General features: G+C 36.8%; 1 protein-coding gene across 1 annotated transcript in view; it reads right to left on the bottom strand.

Moving 5' to 3' along the window:
• Cacul1 (CDK2 associated cullin domain 1) overlaps window positions 1-18,539 on the bottom strand; it is a 78,265-nt gene that overhangs the window by 47,349 nt on the left and 12,377 nt on the right. Inside the window, exons 2-3 of the mRNA XM_004625637.2 lie at window positions 1,228-1,354; window positions 292-394 (exon numbers count right to left, since the gene is read on the bottom strand). Coding sequence (XP_004625694.1) covers window positions 292-394; window positions 1,228-1,354 — 230 coding nt within the window. The remainder of the gene's footprint in view (window positions 1-291; window positions 395-1,227; window positions 1,355-18,539) is intronic.

Raw genomic sequence — 18,539 nt, 5'->3', positions numbered from 1 at the left:
CATATTTTTATACTATAAATGTCAACAACTGTTGAAGTAAACAAGGAAAAATGAGTCTTTAAAATTAGTTCAGCTCTGAAATGTATTCAATCTAAAAATTTTCATGATGTAAATCCAATTTTTAAACTAATAATCTAAAGATTAGACGATTTCCTCAATATTTACCTAGAAAACATTTACAAATTTATACCATTACCAAATTAACAAGATTCCATGTGTACATGAAACAGTCCAATTCTAACCAACCAAAAAAGCTCAAAGCAGCAAAAGCCAATACATTCAGTTCTTTACCTGCAGCTCCTTTGAGACTCTCTCTAAGTGATTAGTTATCTTTTTAATCAGATCACTGTACATCTGTTCTGAGTGCTGCTGGCATACACACTTATACACACAACTGTAAAAACAAACGAAAAAGCACAGTTAATAAAGAGGCACTTCAATTCATTCTAAGATTAAAACATACTTTCATTATACAAGTAACTCAAATTTAAAACAATTACAACTTTTAATAAAAAATTTACCCTCCCCCCATCAGTGTTTAGATGGAAACAATATTACAACTAACTGCAAATAACGAGTAGTATAAACTTAATAATCACTAGATAAACTAACATTGAATGAAAATCTAAGCTATAAACACAATAACTCCGGGAAACCAGGTTCTCTCTTGCTCTCTTTTTATATAAACAAATGTCAAAATAAGGAAGAGAGAGTGATAACCAGTAGAGAGAAAGTTTCTAACTAACAAAAATGTTTGTAATACAACCTCTTTGTACATCAGTTGTGTGGAACAACATAGTTGTCACTTCTTCCTGTCACTGTGCTGATCTCACATCCCACCCCAGTTCCTAATTTGTTGCTTCCATTTACCAGGAGCTGGGAAACAAAATAATCAAAGAGAGTTAGAATTGAGTGCCAACAAACATCAATAAATTCAACTAGGATCTCCCTGTGAGACTAAAAATTATATACTTTTATACCAAATACTTCAGTCATTCTTCCTCTTTTCACTGACCTCCCTGGTTTCTGTGGTTTATAGTGAAGGTGGAAGTCTAACAGCAGGATTTACTCTTTTGATCTGAAAACCACTTTGTGAATCAAACAGCATAAATCAAATCTCACCTTATGTATTTTGTGTATTATATTCATGCAAGTTATCATAATTCAAGTTGTACTGAGCTCATATAAATACCCCTTTATACCCAGGCAAATTAAATATTGACTTACCTGTATATCTGTTCATAGGATATAGGGATATAGTCACCAGGACTCTGGGTTAAAAGTTGATCTATGGCACCATCCAATTTTGGCCAGTATGTGCTCTTATAATCTTCAATAGTTATAACATTCATTACTACAAATAAAAAGTAAAATAAATATTACTATGCATCACATATAAATATGAATTGTACCAATTTTCTACTCTGAAATTCCTTCCATTAGCTCCTTTGAATCTCAATTTAAAAAAAGAAAAAAAACCTTGGTTAGGAATGTTAAAATAGCCATTAAATGTGAGTTTAAAAGAAATTATGAATCTGTCTATCTTAAAAATAACAAAACAAGCAAATATCATTTGTTTCACTTCCTTCCCAGTTTTATGCAAAATTGTCCGCCATGAGGCATTCTCAAACATGCTCTGAACCTCAAATACATAACAATATGGCCTACCTGTAAGACAAAAGAAAGTTTTAGGAAACTATGAACCCCAATAACTAATCTATTCCTGGGAAAATCTAATGGGAGGGCTATGGGATTACGGCCTAACAGCTACAATCACGGAGGTTACCAAAAAACTTGGTAACATCTATGGTACCATCAGTACATATCAGACAACATGACAGCTCTAACTCACGCTCCAAAAACCTGGAACTTGATAAGCACAACAGAAAATGAGTCAATGTGGGCCAGGGAGATAGCTCAGTGAAATAACTGCTTTCCTGGCAAGTGTAAGGTCCTGAGTTTGATTCCTGGTACCACCACAAAAAAAAAGAAAGAAAGAAAGAAAGAAAAAAATGAGTCAATGTCAAGAAGCCTTCTAGAGAAAGTGTACTTCACTCCAAATGGCAGACTCTTTATTCCTTCACTAGAAGCCTTACAAAGCATTTATAATAGCTGGTCCTAACAATTTTGAAATCCAGGGATGGCAGCTGCTTCACAATAATGAAATGCTAATGTTAAAAAACAGTCACCTAAAGAATCTACTGATACTCTGGGAGATAGATACCAACAATCACCAGATCAGATACATTACTGTTTGTTTCACCAAAGAACAGAAAGGTTTTAAGTGGCTTCCTCAGAGCTGGCGGTTAATTACTGCAGAGGCACCACATAAAGAAAAGCCATTCCATTTTATTACTGACTTCTAACCTTAATAATGCAGGTTCATTTTTTTTTCTGATGTAACACTTGTACTACTTTTATCCAATATTTTCTTTAAATCAGTTGAACCTTTATTTTAAAGGACACTAGAGAAATGATCTACTGATTCACAAAAGAACATGGCATAATCTTAAATATATTTTGTTCCAGTTGGGGATACAGAGTGCTTGCCTAGCACATGAAAGGTTCTGACTTCGATCCCAGTGTCACAAAGGAAAAAATTCTTTTTGCTAAATGAACAAAGCCAAACCCCGAAGTCTCCATATTCTATAAATCCCAACAATATGATAAAAATAAAGACAAAACTGTAAGGGGGTAAACATATCAATGACTCCCAGAGATTGAACAGCAGAGCAAAAGATTGTCTGGTAGCATAAGAAAAACTTTTAGGGCAAAAATTCTTTTAAGAACTGTGGCAGTAGATACATTACTGCATGCATTTGTAAAACCCAATTTACTGAATGGCAACTTAAAAAAATCAGTAAGTCTTGTAATGATAAAGATGAAAAGCAAACTGTTACAATTAAGTCGAACTCAACAATTATCACAGAACCCACAGTAAAAAGAATGGGGATTAAAGGAGTATTTTGACAAGATGGAAACCAGAAAACAAAAATAAATATACACAAATATGCACACATGTATACAAACACATGGACACAGTAAGAAAAAGTCAGATGGCATTTGGTCTTGTTAGCCACTGTAAAGACTATCAGTAAGGGCCTGAATTGTGAAAGAAAAAAAAAAAAAAATGAGTAGAACAGAGAGCTCTAGAGGGTTTTGAGGAGTCATGTGACATGACAGGTTTTATACAGATCATTCCAGCTGTTTATAGTGAAAGCAAACTCACCTAGCAAGCCATGAGTTGACAGAGAGGGAGTGGGGCCAAATGGCAGCCCTGAGGACAAGTAAAGGTCAGATTCTGAAAATATAAATATATGTATTTGGGAAGACTTGAAATAAGTCTTCACTACATAGTTCAGGCTGGCCTTGAATGCTCAGTGATCCTCCTACCTTGGCCTCCCAAGTGCTAACATTACAGGTGAGTGTTAGGATTACAGGCAAGTGCAAGGATTATAGGCGTGTCACCATCATGCCAGGCTCTGAATATATTTTAAAGGTAAAACCAACAAGATTTGCAGACAGGTTGAAGAGAGATATGAAAGAAAGGTCAAAGCTGACTCCAAAGTTTTTAGCAATCCAGGCAGCCAAGCGTGGCTAAGGGCAACATGTCGGCAATGACAGGGCTGAATTACACGTTCAGGAATTCTAGCCCAGGCACGGGCTGCTATGTGCTTTGGACTAGGAAAGAAATATGCTGAGCTGTAAAAGGCTCAAGTCAACAACTTCTGACATTGCCAGTCCTTCAGAAAACCCACCGTTATGGACTACTGGACTATATTGGAATATTTTGCTGAATTCACACATTTACAATATTTAAATGACAATGGAATGCCCTTCTCCGACAAAACTAAATAAAAAAAGGGGATACAAATGAAGGACCATTTTGTATCTGTATATTCAAAATAGAATAGATACACAGCTACTTTCTCTTAATTCAATGAATAGAAAGATTTGTTCGAATAGGGTTTGTGGACAGGATATCATGTCTGTATCTTGTACTATGAATAACCACCAAGAAGACAACAATATGCTATGTATTAATTATTGAAACTGTGCTAGTAATCAGTTTTGAAACTGTCTCATTGCTATTTGCTTCCCAATAAAATTATTTTTTAAAAAAACCAAAGTTTCTGGCATGAGCACCAGAAGCATGAAGTGCTTTACTGAGGAGGTATGAGGTTGTTTACTGAGGAGGAGGACTGCTCTTCTGGGGGTACTGCAGATGCTGCTGGTGCCCTCTTCACCTACCATGTGCACAAAGACCAACTGTCAACACCTACAACGAGCTGCCTCATGTCTGGCTGCCAGAGCTTGCTCTGTTTGAAGGAGGGGCAGATTGGAAATCTGGAGAATTAACATCCTCACAGCCACTTTCAAGCAATGACTACTGAGAATTTCAGCGCCTGCACCAGTGCCTTCCTGTGCTGTCAGGTAAGACGACCAGCAATATAGGTGTTACACTGGCACCCAGAGGTCCCTATAGGGATTAAGCTCCAGTAGTAACTGTACCCCTACCTTCTCTTACTTCCCAAGTTTCCCTTAAAGGTATTTCCTAGAGTCACTGCTTTGTGTTTACAACTATTTGTGCCTTACAAAAGAAAAAAAAAAAAAGGAATCTATTAAAACTGGAAAAGCCACATTACTTGCCATCGACCAGAAAAGCAACATTTAAAAAAAAAAAAAAAAAAATAGAATGTTAAGTTCTAGCTAGGTTCTGGTATCTGCTAACTCTTTTGAACCTCAAGTCTGCTTTCCCTGTTTATAGACTGACAGATATCAATGCACCAAAATACCTTTCTGCTTATATAATCAAAAGGATTCAAATAAAACTGAAAAAGAAACTATCTTCTCACTGTGATCAGTGTGCCGCCTAAAGACCACCACATACCTGCACTACACCGAAGGCCAAGACATGAAGAAGGTAAATAAATGGTATGCTCAAAAAGAAAACTATGAAAAGTGAGTGCACTGACTCTATGGGCTCCTGAACTGCTTAGTTCAATAAGCAATCCTGTGCTTCAGGCACAGGATTCACATCTCAGCAATTCACCAAGTCAAAAATGTGAAAGATGAGAAGAAAAAAAAAAAATGAAAATGTAGTGTCCTCTAGCTGCAAGAACATAACAGAGGAGACCTGTCACTTCAGAAGCAACGTTTGCTGATTGCTTAGTTTCATGTTTTTTGTTTCTTTTAAAGATTTTTGAAAACAGACATCAAAAAACAAAATGAACAAAAACAGCTACATGTACTTCCACACACATACACATTTATTTCCACATATATTTTATTTGCAAACTAAAGAGGAGGCCAATTCAGCTGACCTGACATGTTAGCCAACATAGCCTTCTTGGCAAGAGACCAGCCAATTTTCACCAGAGGCAAGAAGATAGCAAACTCAGATAAGCACTTGCAGAAGCTGGAAGAAGCTTTGCTCTACACAACTCTATGACCCAACTTTCTATAGCCTAAGAAAGTCACAATATTAGTTACTTATCTGCTCGTCCCAACATGATTTCTAGTTAAAAACCATTAGCAGTTTGCTCAGTTTATCAGCAGTTTTATTAGATTGCCTGTGTGCATGTGTGTGTAACCCTCAACTTTAAAACTGGATCCCATTTTTAAGTATAAAATCACTTTCAACTTGGCCCACTGTACAGTTAAACTGACCAAAAGAAATTCCCAAATCCATACAGCACTAAAAAAACAAGAGTTTACTAATTTAAAAAGGTAACATAGAATGTAGAACTCTGGAGATGTACAAGATGGCATAACGTGGGCAATATATTATTTCTCAACTTTTTATTTCTTGATATAAGTACTTCAGTATGAAGTATACATCAAAAAAATATATAAGCAAAAGGAAAGACTAAAAAAATCATTCAAATTTCCACCACCAATATACTGGTATACAGCATCAGTCTTTTTCCAATGTACATTTTTTTTTTTTTTTTTTTGTGGAACTGGGGATTTAACTCAGGCCCTTGAGCTTGCCAGGTAAGCACTTATTCTACTGAGCTATCTCCCCATCCCTCCAATGTACATTTTACGTGGCTAAATAACAAGTACATTTCCAGTCAGGGGCCAGGGAGATAGCTCAGTAGAATAAGCACCTGCCTGGCAAGCTCAAGGTCCTGAGTTCAATCCTCAATACCGGGGGGGAAAAAAAAAAATCCAGTCAGTTAAACAATTCCTTGGGTTTTACCTTTCAGATGGTTCAAAAGAATTTAGAATTTAGAATTTAACTAAATTCTTTTTCTGGATATAATATGCAAAAATCAGTAAATATAACCCACCACCAAAAAAAAAAAAGAAAAAACATGGAACCTAGACAACAAATGAAATAACAAATATAGAAATTGCATGTAGTTTAGATTTTCCCCTTGAAAGTAATGGACTATTTTTTGTTTTAAAAGTCATTACAAGGCTAGGCACAAAGTTGCACACCTTTAATCCAGGTACTTAGAAGACAGACATGATGATCACTTGAGCCCAGTCCAGTTAGAACAACACAGCAAGGGGAGGGGAGGTACTACTTAAGCAGAACTCAGAAGAAAACCAAGCTTATTTCTCCCCACAACTCCCCTCCCTGAAAGTACATACCTCTGTGAGGTTACAGATAAGGTTAACAAGTATATTCCTGTAAACAGAGTCCTGTGGCATCCTGTTCCCACCAGGATCTGTTTTCCTTTAAGGCTGACCTCTGCTCTGTTCCTGATAAAAAAAATGGCAATTATGGTCTTGAAGAAAAAGTCCTATAACACTCCCATGGCATCTGCTATATCCCGGTTTATGACACCTCTTCCCACAAGATTCAAAAGTTTCTGTATACTTCCAAGGCTAAGTTGCAGAACTGTCACTACATTAATAACTGCCTTTGTAACCCTAATTACTTTTGCAGCACTAAACAGACCAAGCCCTGGCCACATGCATTTCTACTGTTTAGGGTTCAGTCCTTCAGACAAGTCTGGCTGAGTCAGATATACTTAATAAAATCTTCCTTTTTCCCAGTGGTCTCTCCTGTCTGCAGCACTACATACCCAAATGCATACAAGGGATAGCCCAGTAGCATAAATTAATAAATCAGGTCTGTTAGAAGAACAAAGAAAGTGAACTGCAAAAACTGCCCACTAAGGACATGCAAGTTCAAAAAATTTATAAAGACCTTTGTGTAAGCCTGAAAACATCAGACTAAAGGGCTTAAGCCTAGAAACATACTGTATTACTTTATTTCTAAGATAACGAGCTCATAGAGACCATGTCCTACTGAAAAGGGAGTTTAACAATTCTTTGCTAAAATAAAATGTAAGTCTATCACTACATGTAATAGGAAATATTATCAAGTTGCTAATAGGAAATTATTAGTGGTATAATTCAAATAGAAGAAATGCTCATACTTTTAATCAAACAACTTATCAAAACTTAAAATATTATTTGTTTATGGCTCTCTTCAAACTAGACCTGAAGAATTCATAGCTAAAGTCCAAACTCTAAATAGTAAGTATTCCATCAACCTAAAGTAGACTTCAATGAGTCAAAATAGGTGCTTAACTGAAAAATAAGAAAAGTAGAGAAATGCAAAATAAAGCAACACTGTGATTTAATTTCTACTCCAGAAAGAATGGCAATCATCAAGCATCAAGAAATCAAATAACAGAGACTGGGTATGGTGGCATGTGCCTGTAATCCCAGCCTCCCAAACCAGTCTGGCAGTTCTCAAACTGTGACATCTAGTAGTGAGACTCTGAACACCCTGTAGAAGACCCTTCCCTAAAATACAAAAAGAAAGAAAGAAAGAAAGAAAGAAAGAAAGAAAGAAAGAAAGAAAGAAAGGCAGGCTTAAAAGGCTTTGGGGAAAAAGGAAATCTTCCACTTTGTTGACAGAAATACAAACTAGTACCATTACCATATGAAGTGTATGGAGATTCCTCAAAAACCTAAAACTAGAAATTTCATTTGACCTAGTCATTTTCCTTTCCAGACGTCATATTACAGTGATACATGCAAACTATTTATAGCCAAATCCTGAAAGTGGCCTATATGCTCATCAACAGTGGACAGATAAAGAAAATGTGGTATTTATACACAGTACAGTACTACTTTGCCATAAAGAAGAATGAATTTGAGTCACTTGTAGGAAAATGGATGCAACTTGAGAACATAATGTTAAGCAAATTCAGAAACACAAGTTTAAATATCACTTAGTTTCTTTAATTTGAGAAACCCACAATTTAAATAAAGAGCAAAATAAGATATGTAATAGGAAGTAGGGAGCTCTTTTCCAAATGAGAAGGGGAACAAGAGATGAAAAGAGACGGAAGGGAGTAAAGGAGAAGAGGATGAAAAAAATTGAACTTAGAAATAAAGGTTTTTGCAATTAGAAGATCAAGAGATGAAAGGAACAGGGAAGGAAGGGAGAAGGATTAAAAGAAGTTGTGCTATGTACATGTACCAGTTCTGTACAATAAATATAATCATCATAGGGAGCCTGCCCCTTAGCTCAGATCTTTAAGTGCTACTTCAACAAAGCAATCAGGCTCAGGTTGCTGCGGTTCAATCCCCACAACTCAAGCCAGCCAAACCTGCCCTGAAGGCATTCGGAGGAAAAAAAAAATTTATATATGCATGCATATATATATATATATATATATATACATATACACATACATATATAATCATTCTGTGCTGGGAACACTGATAAAAAGAGAAAAAACAATACAAAGCATACTATTTAATTTAGTTGTTTTGGAATTAAAGAGTAAACCACATTTGACTTCACACAGGATAGGTAAATATGGCTAGCCATACTAGATAATCATTTGTGCCTATTTCTTTTTTTTTTACACTGAATTAAGGACAATTTATTGTTTTTATGTACAGAAAACTCAAGAGTACACTTCACCCAGTTTAGTGGCAAGCTCTTTAGCCTTTGCTTGCTTTTTTTTTTTTTTTTTTGCCTTTGCTTTCTCCAGCTTGGCAATATGAGCCACAGATTTTGCACCCAGAACGTTGCCTCCCCAGTGACAGTGGATTTCATCATATCTGTCACTGTAGTTGATCCTAATGGCCTCCACCAGTTTAGCCACCAGTTTGTCTTCTGAGTTGACTTGCGTGAAGGTAACAGTGGTACAGGTCTTCCTGTGGAGCAGACACCCCAGCCTGGCCTTCCCCTTGATGATGCAGTAAGGGACCCCCATCTTGTGACACAGGGCAGGCAGGAACACAACCAGCTCGATGGAGTCCACGTCATGTGCAATCACCATGAGCTCAGCCTTCTTGTTCTCTACCAGAGTGGTGACAGTGTCAACACCTGCTCTGTGGACCGGTGGCCTCTTAGTGGAGACATTCCCTTTGCCAGCAGCTTTCTTGTCTGCCCGGGCCAACAGCCTCTGCTTCTTCTCTTGCTTGGTCTTTGGTCTGTACTTGTGGGCGAGCTTAAGCAGCTGGGTAGCTGTTTGGCAGTCCAAGGCCTGGGTGAACTGGTTAATCACAGGGTGCACCTTCAGCTGCTTGTACAGGATGGCCCTCTGTCATTGCAGCCAGATGTAGCAGGGTCATTTGACAAAGCAGGTGAGGTCTCTCTTGGGCTGGATGTCCTATCCAATGCTAAAATTCTTTGGCCTCTTCTCAAATGGGATTTACCACCTACTTGGCCTCCTGCTTCTTCACAACAGCAGGCGCTGGGGCCATTTTCTTGCCCTTGGCCATCTTCCCTTTCGGCATCTGACAGAAAAAGCTATTTCTTCTTCTTTTTTTTTTTTTAAAGAGAAGCCTAACTTCAGAAAGTACAGTAGGCATTACTCATTCCTATATAGTCTACTGCACAGAATGATCATTACCTCCTATTGGTGGTTCTCAAACTGTGACATCCACAGCAGCACTGGCATAAGCTCAAGGCAAACCTGGCTCTCCTTCCTGCTTAATCAGGAACACTAGCAGCCTCCACTTAATAAGCGCTACTTAGGTGATTCACAAAGCTGTTCTAGTTTGAGCATCACTGTTTAATGCTACTATGGCAACAGCTCAGGACAGCAGGAATCGTATCTGTGTTACTCTTCTATGAATGCTGTTAAGCAATTTATCTGTTCTCAACAACTTGGAGAGTTAAATAAAAGTGTAGATATAGATCAAATATTTAAAAGGGCTGCTAGAACCTTTTTATGGTAAAGACTGAAGTTTGTCTCACACTCACACACACACACAAATCACCTTTCACCTTTTATTTAGAATTCACCCTTCAAGACTATGGTAAGGGCAATTATAAAACAATTAAACCAGATGAAACTGCTAAATTATCTCTGAAGTTTAACTTTTTAAGATTAACTATAGATAATCAAAAAGGACTACCAGAAAAAGCTTTGGGTTAACTTTCACTATTTAATTCTTTAAAAGGAAAATATGGCTTCTTGTTTATCAGTGTGCCCATATATCAATACCAATCTAGTAAATCTGTGTTGTTCTAACATATGCAGAATCGTTCTGCTCCCTGGAGCACAAGACACAACTGAACTCTTTTAAGTACTGGACAGAAAGCATAAAGTCCAAGAGTAAAACCTTTAGAAAGGGAGGCAAGCCCTCGGGAATAAAGGGATGGGTCACAGTGGAAAAGAATCAAAACAACATAGTATATTCTAACAACCGAATAGAAGCTTAATCTTTAAAACAGAAAATGTCAGCTGTTTCCAAAAAAAAAAGACACAAAGAAGATAGCTGCTCCTAAGTAAACAGATCAGTTTAAAAAGAAAAAGGTAAAAGAAGTTAAATACCTTAAATGTCCCTTCTCGTATTCCAAAAACAAAACCTATACCACCTACTCGGATATATTTTGATTTGCTAGTACAAGACTTGCTAAAGTCTTAATGAGGTAATTTTTTTGTTTGTTTTTAAAGTAGGCTAAATCTGTTCAGTGCTTTAAATGTTTGGAAAGGTTCGAAGTTTTAAGGTGTATGGTTTACAAAATTCAATTTAAACACTATGAACTATTTAAAATGTCTTGTAGGATTATTATGAGGCCATTCTTCCTAATGCCCACCACGTTCATTGAGTCATGAAGTTGCAGTCATATAAACACACACCAGGTAACACTGCTATCTTGTTTTTAACTTAGATAAATCCTCATTAACACATTCTTTTAAGGATTCCCTGCTGCCCAACCCTTCAAAAAGCTTTCTAGTCCTGATAAAGGTTGTAACATATCAACTAGCTGACAGTTTATAACCTGTTTTGCCTTGCTTCAAAGAAAACGCCTCTTCCCTGAAAACACCAAAGCTTTTATGGAAAATATATTGTTACTGATTTACTGCTTAAAAATCCACATATTTTTCAATTTAGGGAAATGTTAAAAAAAAGTAGAAAACTTCTTTCATTACCACTACTGGAAAAAAAAAAAGCAAAATCTAGCTGCAGAGGCTACTAAGATTTGAGATCTCTATTCCTTTGGAATAGTTACTGCACAATACTACAGTTTCAACGTCACACTTGAGCCTCTGACAGTTTTTTTTTTAATTTCTATTTTATTTTTTAATAATTTTATTAAGAAACAAATAGCAATGACACAATTTCAAAATTGATTAGTAGGACAGTTTCAATAATTAATACATTGCATATTGTTGTCTTAGTGGTTATTCATTGTACAAGATGCAGACATGATATCCTGTCCACAAACACTATTACAACAAATCTTTTTATTCACTGAATTATGAGAAAGTAGCTGTATATCCTATTTTGAATACACAGATACAAAATGGTCCTTCATTTGTATCCCATTTTTTTGTTTAATTTTGTCAGAGAAGAGCATTCCATTGTCATTTAAACATTGAGGTGCATGCATTCAGCAAAATATTCCAATATAGTCCAGTAGTCCATAATAATAGTACATTTTCTATAGGACTGGCAATGTCAGAAGTTGTTGACTTGAGCCTTTTACAGCTCCGCATATTAATATTTTACTTTTTATACTTCGTTTTTATACTTTTCTGCTGGATGGTTAAGACCAAGATAAAGCACGACCCATGTAACAAGAAATGTAACCTCTGTATGTAATAAGATCAGTCAAATCCCATCAGGATTTATCCTGAAACCCTGTACTGCAATTTGTAGATCCTTTGTCTGACACAGTTTCTAACACGAACACGTTATGACGGTGGCCATATGAGATGGTCAGCTGCTACCAAGACATCCATTATGTTGCCTACCAATGCCACTAAACCAAAATCTCACAAATTCAAAGTATTCAAAATAGTATTTATTCAAATGACATTATGTAGGTACAAACTATGCTAAGTGCAGGTCTGCAAGTTCATAACATTTTTATGGTGTCTTCTAAGGTTTAAACAACTCAGTCTCTCTTTGGCATGATGACCAAGAACATTCTGACTTTGAAGTAGCAGCAGCAGACAGGCGCTAAGGTAGATCCTCAGGGAAAGGGAACCAATCATAACTGGTCAGACCCAGTGAAGTTCAGAACTAGATGACAGGACACAATAAATGTGAGTTACTGGCACAGATGGAAATGGGGGAGGGGGAGTTGGGGACCAGCTACAGATATCTGCAGATGAAACAGTCAACAGAAGTCAGAGAATAAGTGTTACTCTGTGAAGAAACTGAAAGAAAAGTCCTTAGGACTTGGAGATTCAGATACAGGGGGCCTGGGTGGGGAATATGAAGCATAGCACTGATGGATGAAGCAAAAGTCAAAAGTCAACATAAGAAATGCTCAAATACCCACCCTTTTAAATGCCAGAACACCATCAGTCAGGAGAGACACATTCTGCTCCATACTCCACTTACCCACCCCACCATTCTCTCAGAATGGAAGATTTTTCCTCTATAGAAACTGAACATTCAGTTTCTAGAGAAAAGACATTCACAACTAATATGTGAATATTAGTTCCTCACAAAACAGCAACTCTGTACAAAATTAGCCTCAAGTTAAACTTGGCAAGGCCTCCTAGAAGCACAGAACTACCAATTAGCCTTTTTCAATGTTAAGTATGAATAAACAGTTAAGGATAACCCAAGATTTGCAAAATGTCTCAGATATAAGAGATCAAAACAAATACTAACAAGCTAAAAAAAAATCAGGACACTTTTTTAAAAACTATAAAAATTAAAAACAAGTCATTAAAATGGAATCCAGATGCTTTCTTAAAATGTAAAATATAGCCCACTGTTAACAACTGAGCCCCCAGGGCACGCTGAGACAGCAATTGAGACCCGGCATGGTGCATGCACCTATAATCCCAGTGGTTGGGAGGCTGAAAACAGGAGAATCACTACAAGTCCAATCTATGTATTAAGACACTGTTCACCCTATAGACCCTGTCCTAAAATTCAAACAAACAATAAAATGTAAAGGTGAAGAAAACACCAAGGACCTCTCCCAGACAATTAAGAGAACCAGAACAGAAAATGCAGTTAACAGACACTAAAGCCAGAAAACTCAAGATTTGACTACAAATAAAAAAATAAGAAAAAATTGACACATTAATCTAAGAAAATATCCCAGAATTTTCTCAAGAGGAAAAATGTCATATGCTAAAGAATAAAAATGACTTCTCCATTCACTATAACATGCAAGCTTAAAAGTTTGGGAGCAACACATTAAAAACCCCAAGACAAATTTCAGTTAAAAATTCTGTACCCAGGGGCAGGGAGATGGCTCAGTAGGATAAGCGCTTGACTGGCAAACACAAGGATCTGAGTTCAATCCCCAGTTCCGAAAAAAAAAAAAAAAATTCTGTACCCAAACTGTCAAGTATGAAAGAAGTGTTTTTAAAGACACAAGACTTCAAACTTTATTATCCACGTACTTCATCAAGAAGCCCTTTAAACATGTTCATTAAACACATACAAAGAAATTCAGCAAAACAAAAAGTAAAATGTAAAGAAGCAATCATTCCGGGGGCTGGAGAGATGGCTCAGTGGTCTAAAGCACCTACTTAGAACAAGCTTAGCAAAGCACAGGGACCATGGTTCAATCCCCCAGCACCACATGCCAGCCAGCCCTGCCCCCTGGTGGGCTGAGCTGGCCACACACATAAATAAAAATTAAAAAAAAAAACGAAAGAAGCAATCATTCCATCTATTTACAAAGATTCTGAGTGGCAACTATATACTGGTCCTAAACAATAAACAGGAACAAGAACTGGAACAGGAACAAGAGGATGGACAGCTTCACAGGCCGACAAAAACACAAATACATATTTATCTGAGTATTTCAAAACATTATTTGTCAGATAGTTAATTTAATTAAGCTGTTGCAAAGTTTCAAGAATATATTAACAAAATTACACAACCACAAACAAGGCAATTCATAACAAAGTTCTCAATGAAAACAAAATCTAAACTTTTTTGGTTCTTCAATGAATATTGACATAACTATACTGTAATCATGACTTTTGAATTAAATCAAAAATTCTAACATTGAAAGAAATGAGGAAGTGAGGTATACAGACATATAAGAAAACTAAATATCTTAATCACAAGAAATCAATAATACATAAAAGTGGTAATTTAAGAATAACATATCAATACACTGAAATATATGGATAACAGTAAATAACCAAATAGCTATATGTAGCATGGTCAAATGACTGACTTTGGCTAACAGTTCCAGGAATGGGTAGGAATAAGAGAAGGAACCACTGGTTCTATCTTTTCATACAATCTGAATTTTTAAATGACAAACCTGTGTTATTTATTAAGAGCAAAGCTTTATTTTTGAAAACCAGAGAGTTTAGTGATCTAAAATTCTCAAAAATGGACAAACACGTTGAAATTTTATCTTTGTTTCAGGATTTTCAATATTATAAGACACAGGAAATGAGAAAGCCCAAGATTTATCAACTGCCTCTGGATTTTTGTACTTGAATTCTAGGTAGCTTAAAAGAAAGATACATGGCCCCAACTTCCTTCCTTCCACACCTAATTCAAGTCATCACTGGCTCCCCATTTAACAATCTTGAGTCTATATCCTCTCCCTCACCCCAAATTTTCTAGGCTTTAGTCCCTAAATAACTCCAAAACCTGAAACCTCCCTGCTTCCAAAGCTTTACTTGATCAGGCCTCCATCTCTTGTCTAGACTACAATAATTACAACCCCTAACTAGTGCCTAGGCTTCATTCTCTCCACACTCACACTACAGCACATCTTACTAGGTTGATTTTCTTCATATACTTCAGCAGCTTCCAGTCCTACAGAAGAATCCTTTCTCCAACATGGACAGTCCTTCTCTGTCTAGCCCTTTTTATCTTTGTAGGTTTAATCTGCATCACTCCTCACACCTGTAATTCCAAAAACAGCTCCAGGCCTTTATGGCTCAGGCTTCCCCTTCTCCAAGGAAGTCTCTGAGTCCAATTTCCCCCTGCAGGATTCTCTTTCCCCTAGACTATCAAATATATATATAACTTTATATATCATAATTCTGTCTCTCCACCATCTCCCATATTAAATTGCTTCTTTCATTATGAGGCTACACTATCAGCTTGACATACAATAAACAAAAGCTGTTGAGTAAATTACCACTCAGGTGTCTAAGCACACCTACAACTACCTGTTAAGAGATCTAGAGGTTAATAGGTAAATGTCCACAAAAATGGGATGAACAATGGAAGGCTAATTTGCCCTGCTAAGACTGCAAAAGAGTAGCAACATTAAACTTTTATCTTGTGCTTAACAGCTTACAGTGTGATCACATAAGGTCTAGAACTTACAGTTACTATTCAAAGAGGAAGTACACAACATTTTGTTTGGGGATTTTGGACTAGACCCTTGCACAAACATTAAAATGGCTTTCTCGTTAAAGTTTCACCTATGATACCTTATGTAACATGTATGAAATATGGCAGGGCAAATGTCCCTGTAAGATCAGTATCATAGTGATGCCTGCTGCAGCGCAACTCTAAGCTAGAAGCCAAGAAGATTCTAAACTACCACCACAGATATTACAAACAGTGCATATTTTAAGATCAGAATACATTAAATGATCCAAGAATCAATCTATCTGCAAACAAGTATATAGGCCCTAATGAACTAAGGAGTAACTTAAGGATTTAATAAAATAGCACTGTTAATTCAACATGAAAATCAATTTTAATACTTTTTAATAAATTTAATTTTTAAAAACAAAGTAATTTCACTCAGTTCAACTTAAAATACTATGAAGCTTTTGTTCAGCCAAGGAAGAAACCCAATGGTGTTCTGGCTTATTCATTCAGCTTCTTCATCATGTCAATGTAAGATGCCCCCATTTGTTTACTGTTTATCCTCAGACCTCCAGTCACAAAATGCTCACTGCCCCAAAACATTCAGGAAACCCTTCTATTCTGTTTAATACACCTGGAACATGAGCAGATGTGGGCTTCTGATGTGCTATTTCAGTTGTCCTAACCTGAACAGGAGCTTTAGAAGCCACTGTGTGCTTCTGTCCATTGTCTTCTCTTGTATCTGCCAAGAATGGCAGGATCCAGAAGAGCTATGCGCTCTTCACAATCATAAGGGGGTGGGAAGATAGCTCAGTGGGCCAGAGAGATAGGTCAGTAGAATAAGCACTTGCATGGCCAGCGCACGGTCCTGAGTTCAATCCCCAGTACCCCCAAAAAACAAAATAAAACAAAACAATCATACGACACATGAAGAGTGATAGCCAACTCTTGGCCACTAATGTAACCACAGCAAGAAATTAACTACCGTGGTTATGTAATCTGAAATTTAGGAGTTATTTTCATAGACTGCTGACTAATGTTGAATGGGAAGTTAAACTAAAAATGGCACTCACCAAATTAGTTCCACTAAGGAAATGCACTTAAGTGAGATCTGGAAGGTCAAATCCAACCAAAGAATACATTGTTGCTGAGGGCTCTGTAAAAAAAGAGCCATAGAGTTTGTGGTAAATTTCACATCTTGGTGTCTGGTCACAAAGTCAGGGAAGAGGGAGAGAGTGATGATGACCGAAGAGCACCAGAAATGACAACAGCCTCAGGGACACAAGTACCTACTTCTCAGTAGTAAATTACTTCTAGTTGTGGATGCTTAGCATGGTTTCTTACATTGAACTATGACTGATAAAATATTAAAGTTTTAGATAGTTACAGTAAGTAAACTCTCAAAAACTAGGAAGCTAGTTTTGAGTGTCTAACCTAACTGAATTTTAAAGGCAATGATGATAACAGCCACTCCTGGAAAACAGTTGTGTTAGCATGTGGGGCATGCAGCCACAAAGACTTACTAAAATGGTTATCTGTGGACAGCTGAATAAAGTTCTTAGAGAAAACAATCTTGCAGGCTGCTATGGTAGTTATGATTGAAATAAGACACAAGGACCACAGAATGGTCTGTCTGACCTATTGACACCTGAAAGTTAGAAAAAATAATTAGTTCAACAAAGGAAGAACCAAAGAACAGCCATGGCTGCCATCAAGGGATATCTTTTTATAGATAAAGACACTGGATTGATCACTAAAAATCAAAACAGAATGGTCCTAAAGGTTATAAATTATCTTATGAATTTATTTTTTTAATTATTTATTTATTTGCCTGGTAAAGGGTCTCTTTACACAATTCAGACTCACAGTAATCCTGCTGTCTCAGCCTCCCCAGTGCTGGGATTACAGGTGCGTGCCAGCACGGCATGCAGTACCAGGGATCGAACCCAGGTCCTTGAGCTTGCCAGGTAGATGCTTAGACTGCTGAGCTATCTTCCCAGCCCTATCATATAAATTTAATTCAAATCTTAAACAAAGTAAAAGTAGGGGCAGTGATTTTAAGACAATATGAACCTGAGATTGCAAACTGAGCCAGTTCAGTACAATCTGATTAGCTGAGAATCCTAAAATCACAAAGCCTGCTGTACCTTCCTTGCCTAAAAAAGCACACATTCTTAGCACCATTATGCTAACTTTACAGGAATCAAGACCTTGCATGAAAGAAACACAAATTCTCTTGGATCTTACATCTCAAGCAGCCTTCCTGTCTCTACACTTCAAATTTGAATCAGATTTCCAAGGGGAAACAAATAACAAACCTAAGTGGACAGGAAACTTACATTCCAAAAGACCCATGAGACTAATACCATATATATACTGGCAGAAACTTGGGAACGCTATATGTGAAAATGGGTCCAAAAGGTGCTAAGTATGAAAGAAATTCTAGGTAAGACTGGGGATATCAAAGGGATGTATTTAAACATTTCTATCCACTGTTTCACCTTAAAAAGCAAGTATAAGATAGTTTCAAAACTAATTAATAGGACAGTTTCAATAATTAATACATTGTACACTGTTATCTTCTTAGTGGTTATCCACAGTACAAGATGCAGACGGAATATCCTGTCCAAACACTATTAGTACAAATCGTTCTTCTCATTGAATTAAGCGAAAGTAGCTGCATATCTATCCTAACTATTCTGCATATACAGATAAAAATGGTCCTTCTTTTGTATTGCCTTTTTTTATTTAGTCCTGTCAGAAATGGATATTCCATTGCAATCTAAATACTATAGGTGTGTGAATTCAGCAAAACAATCCAACACAGTCCAGCA

The sequence above is a fragment of the Octodon degus genome, unplaced genomic scaffold (genome assembly GCF_000260255.1).
Source record: "Octodon degus isolate 3935 unplaced genomic scaffold, OctDeg1.0 scaffold00010, whole genome shotgun sequence".
In the NCBI taxonomy this organism is placed as follows: domain Eukaryota; kingdom Metazoa; phylum Chordata; class Mammalia; order Rodentia; family Octodontidae; genus Octodon; species Octodon degus.
This window is presented reverse-complemented; position numbering and strand designations above follow the sequence as displayed.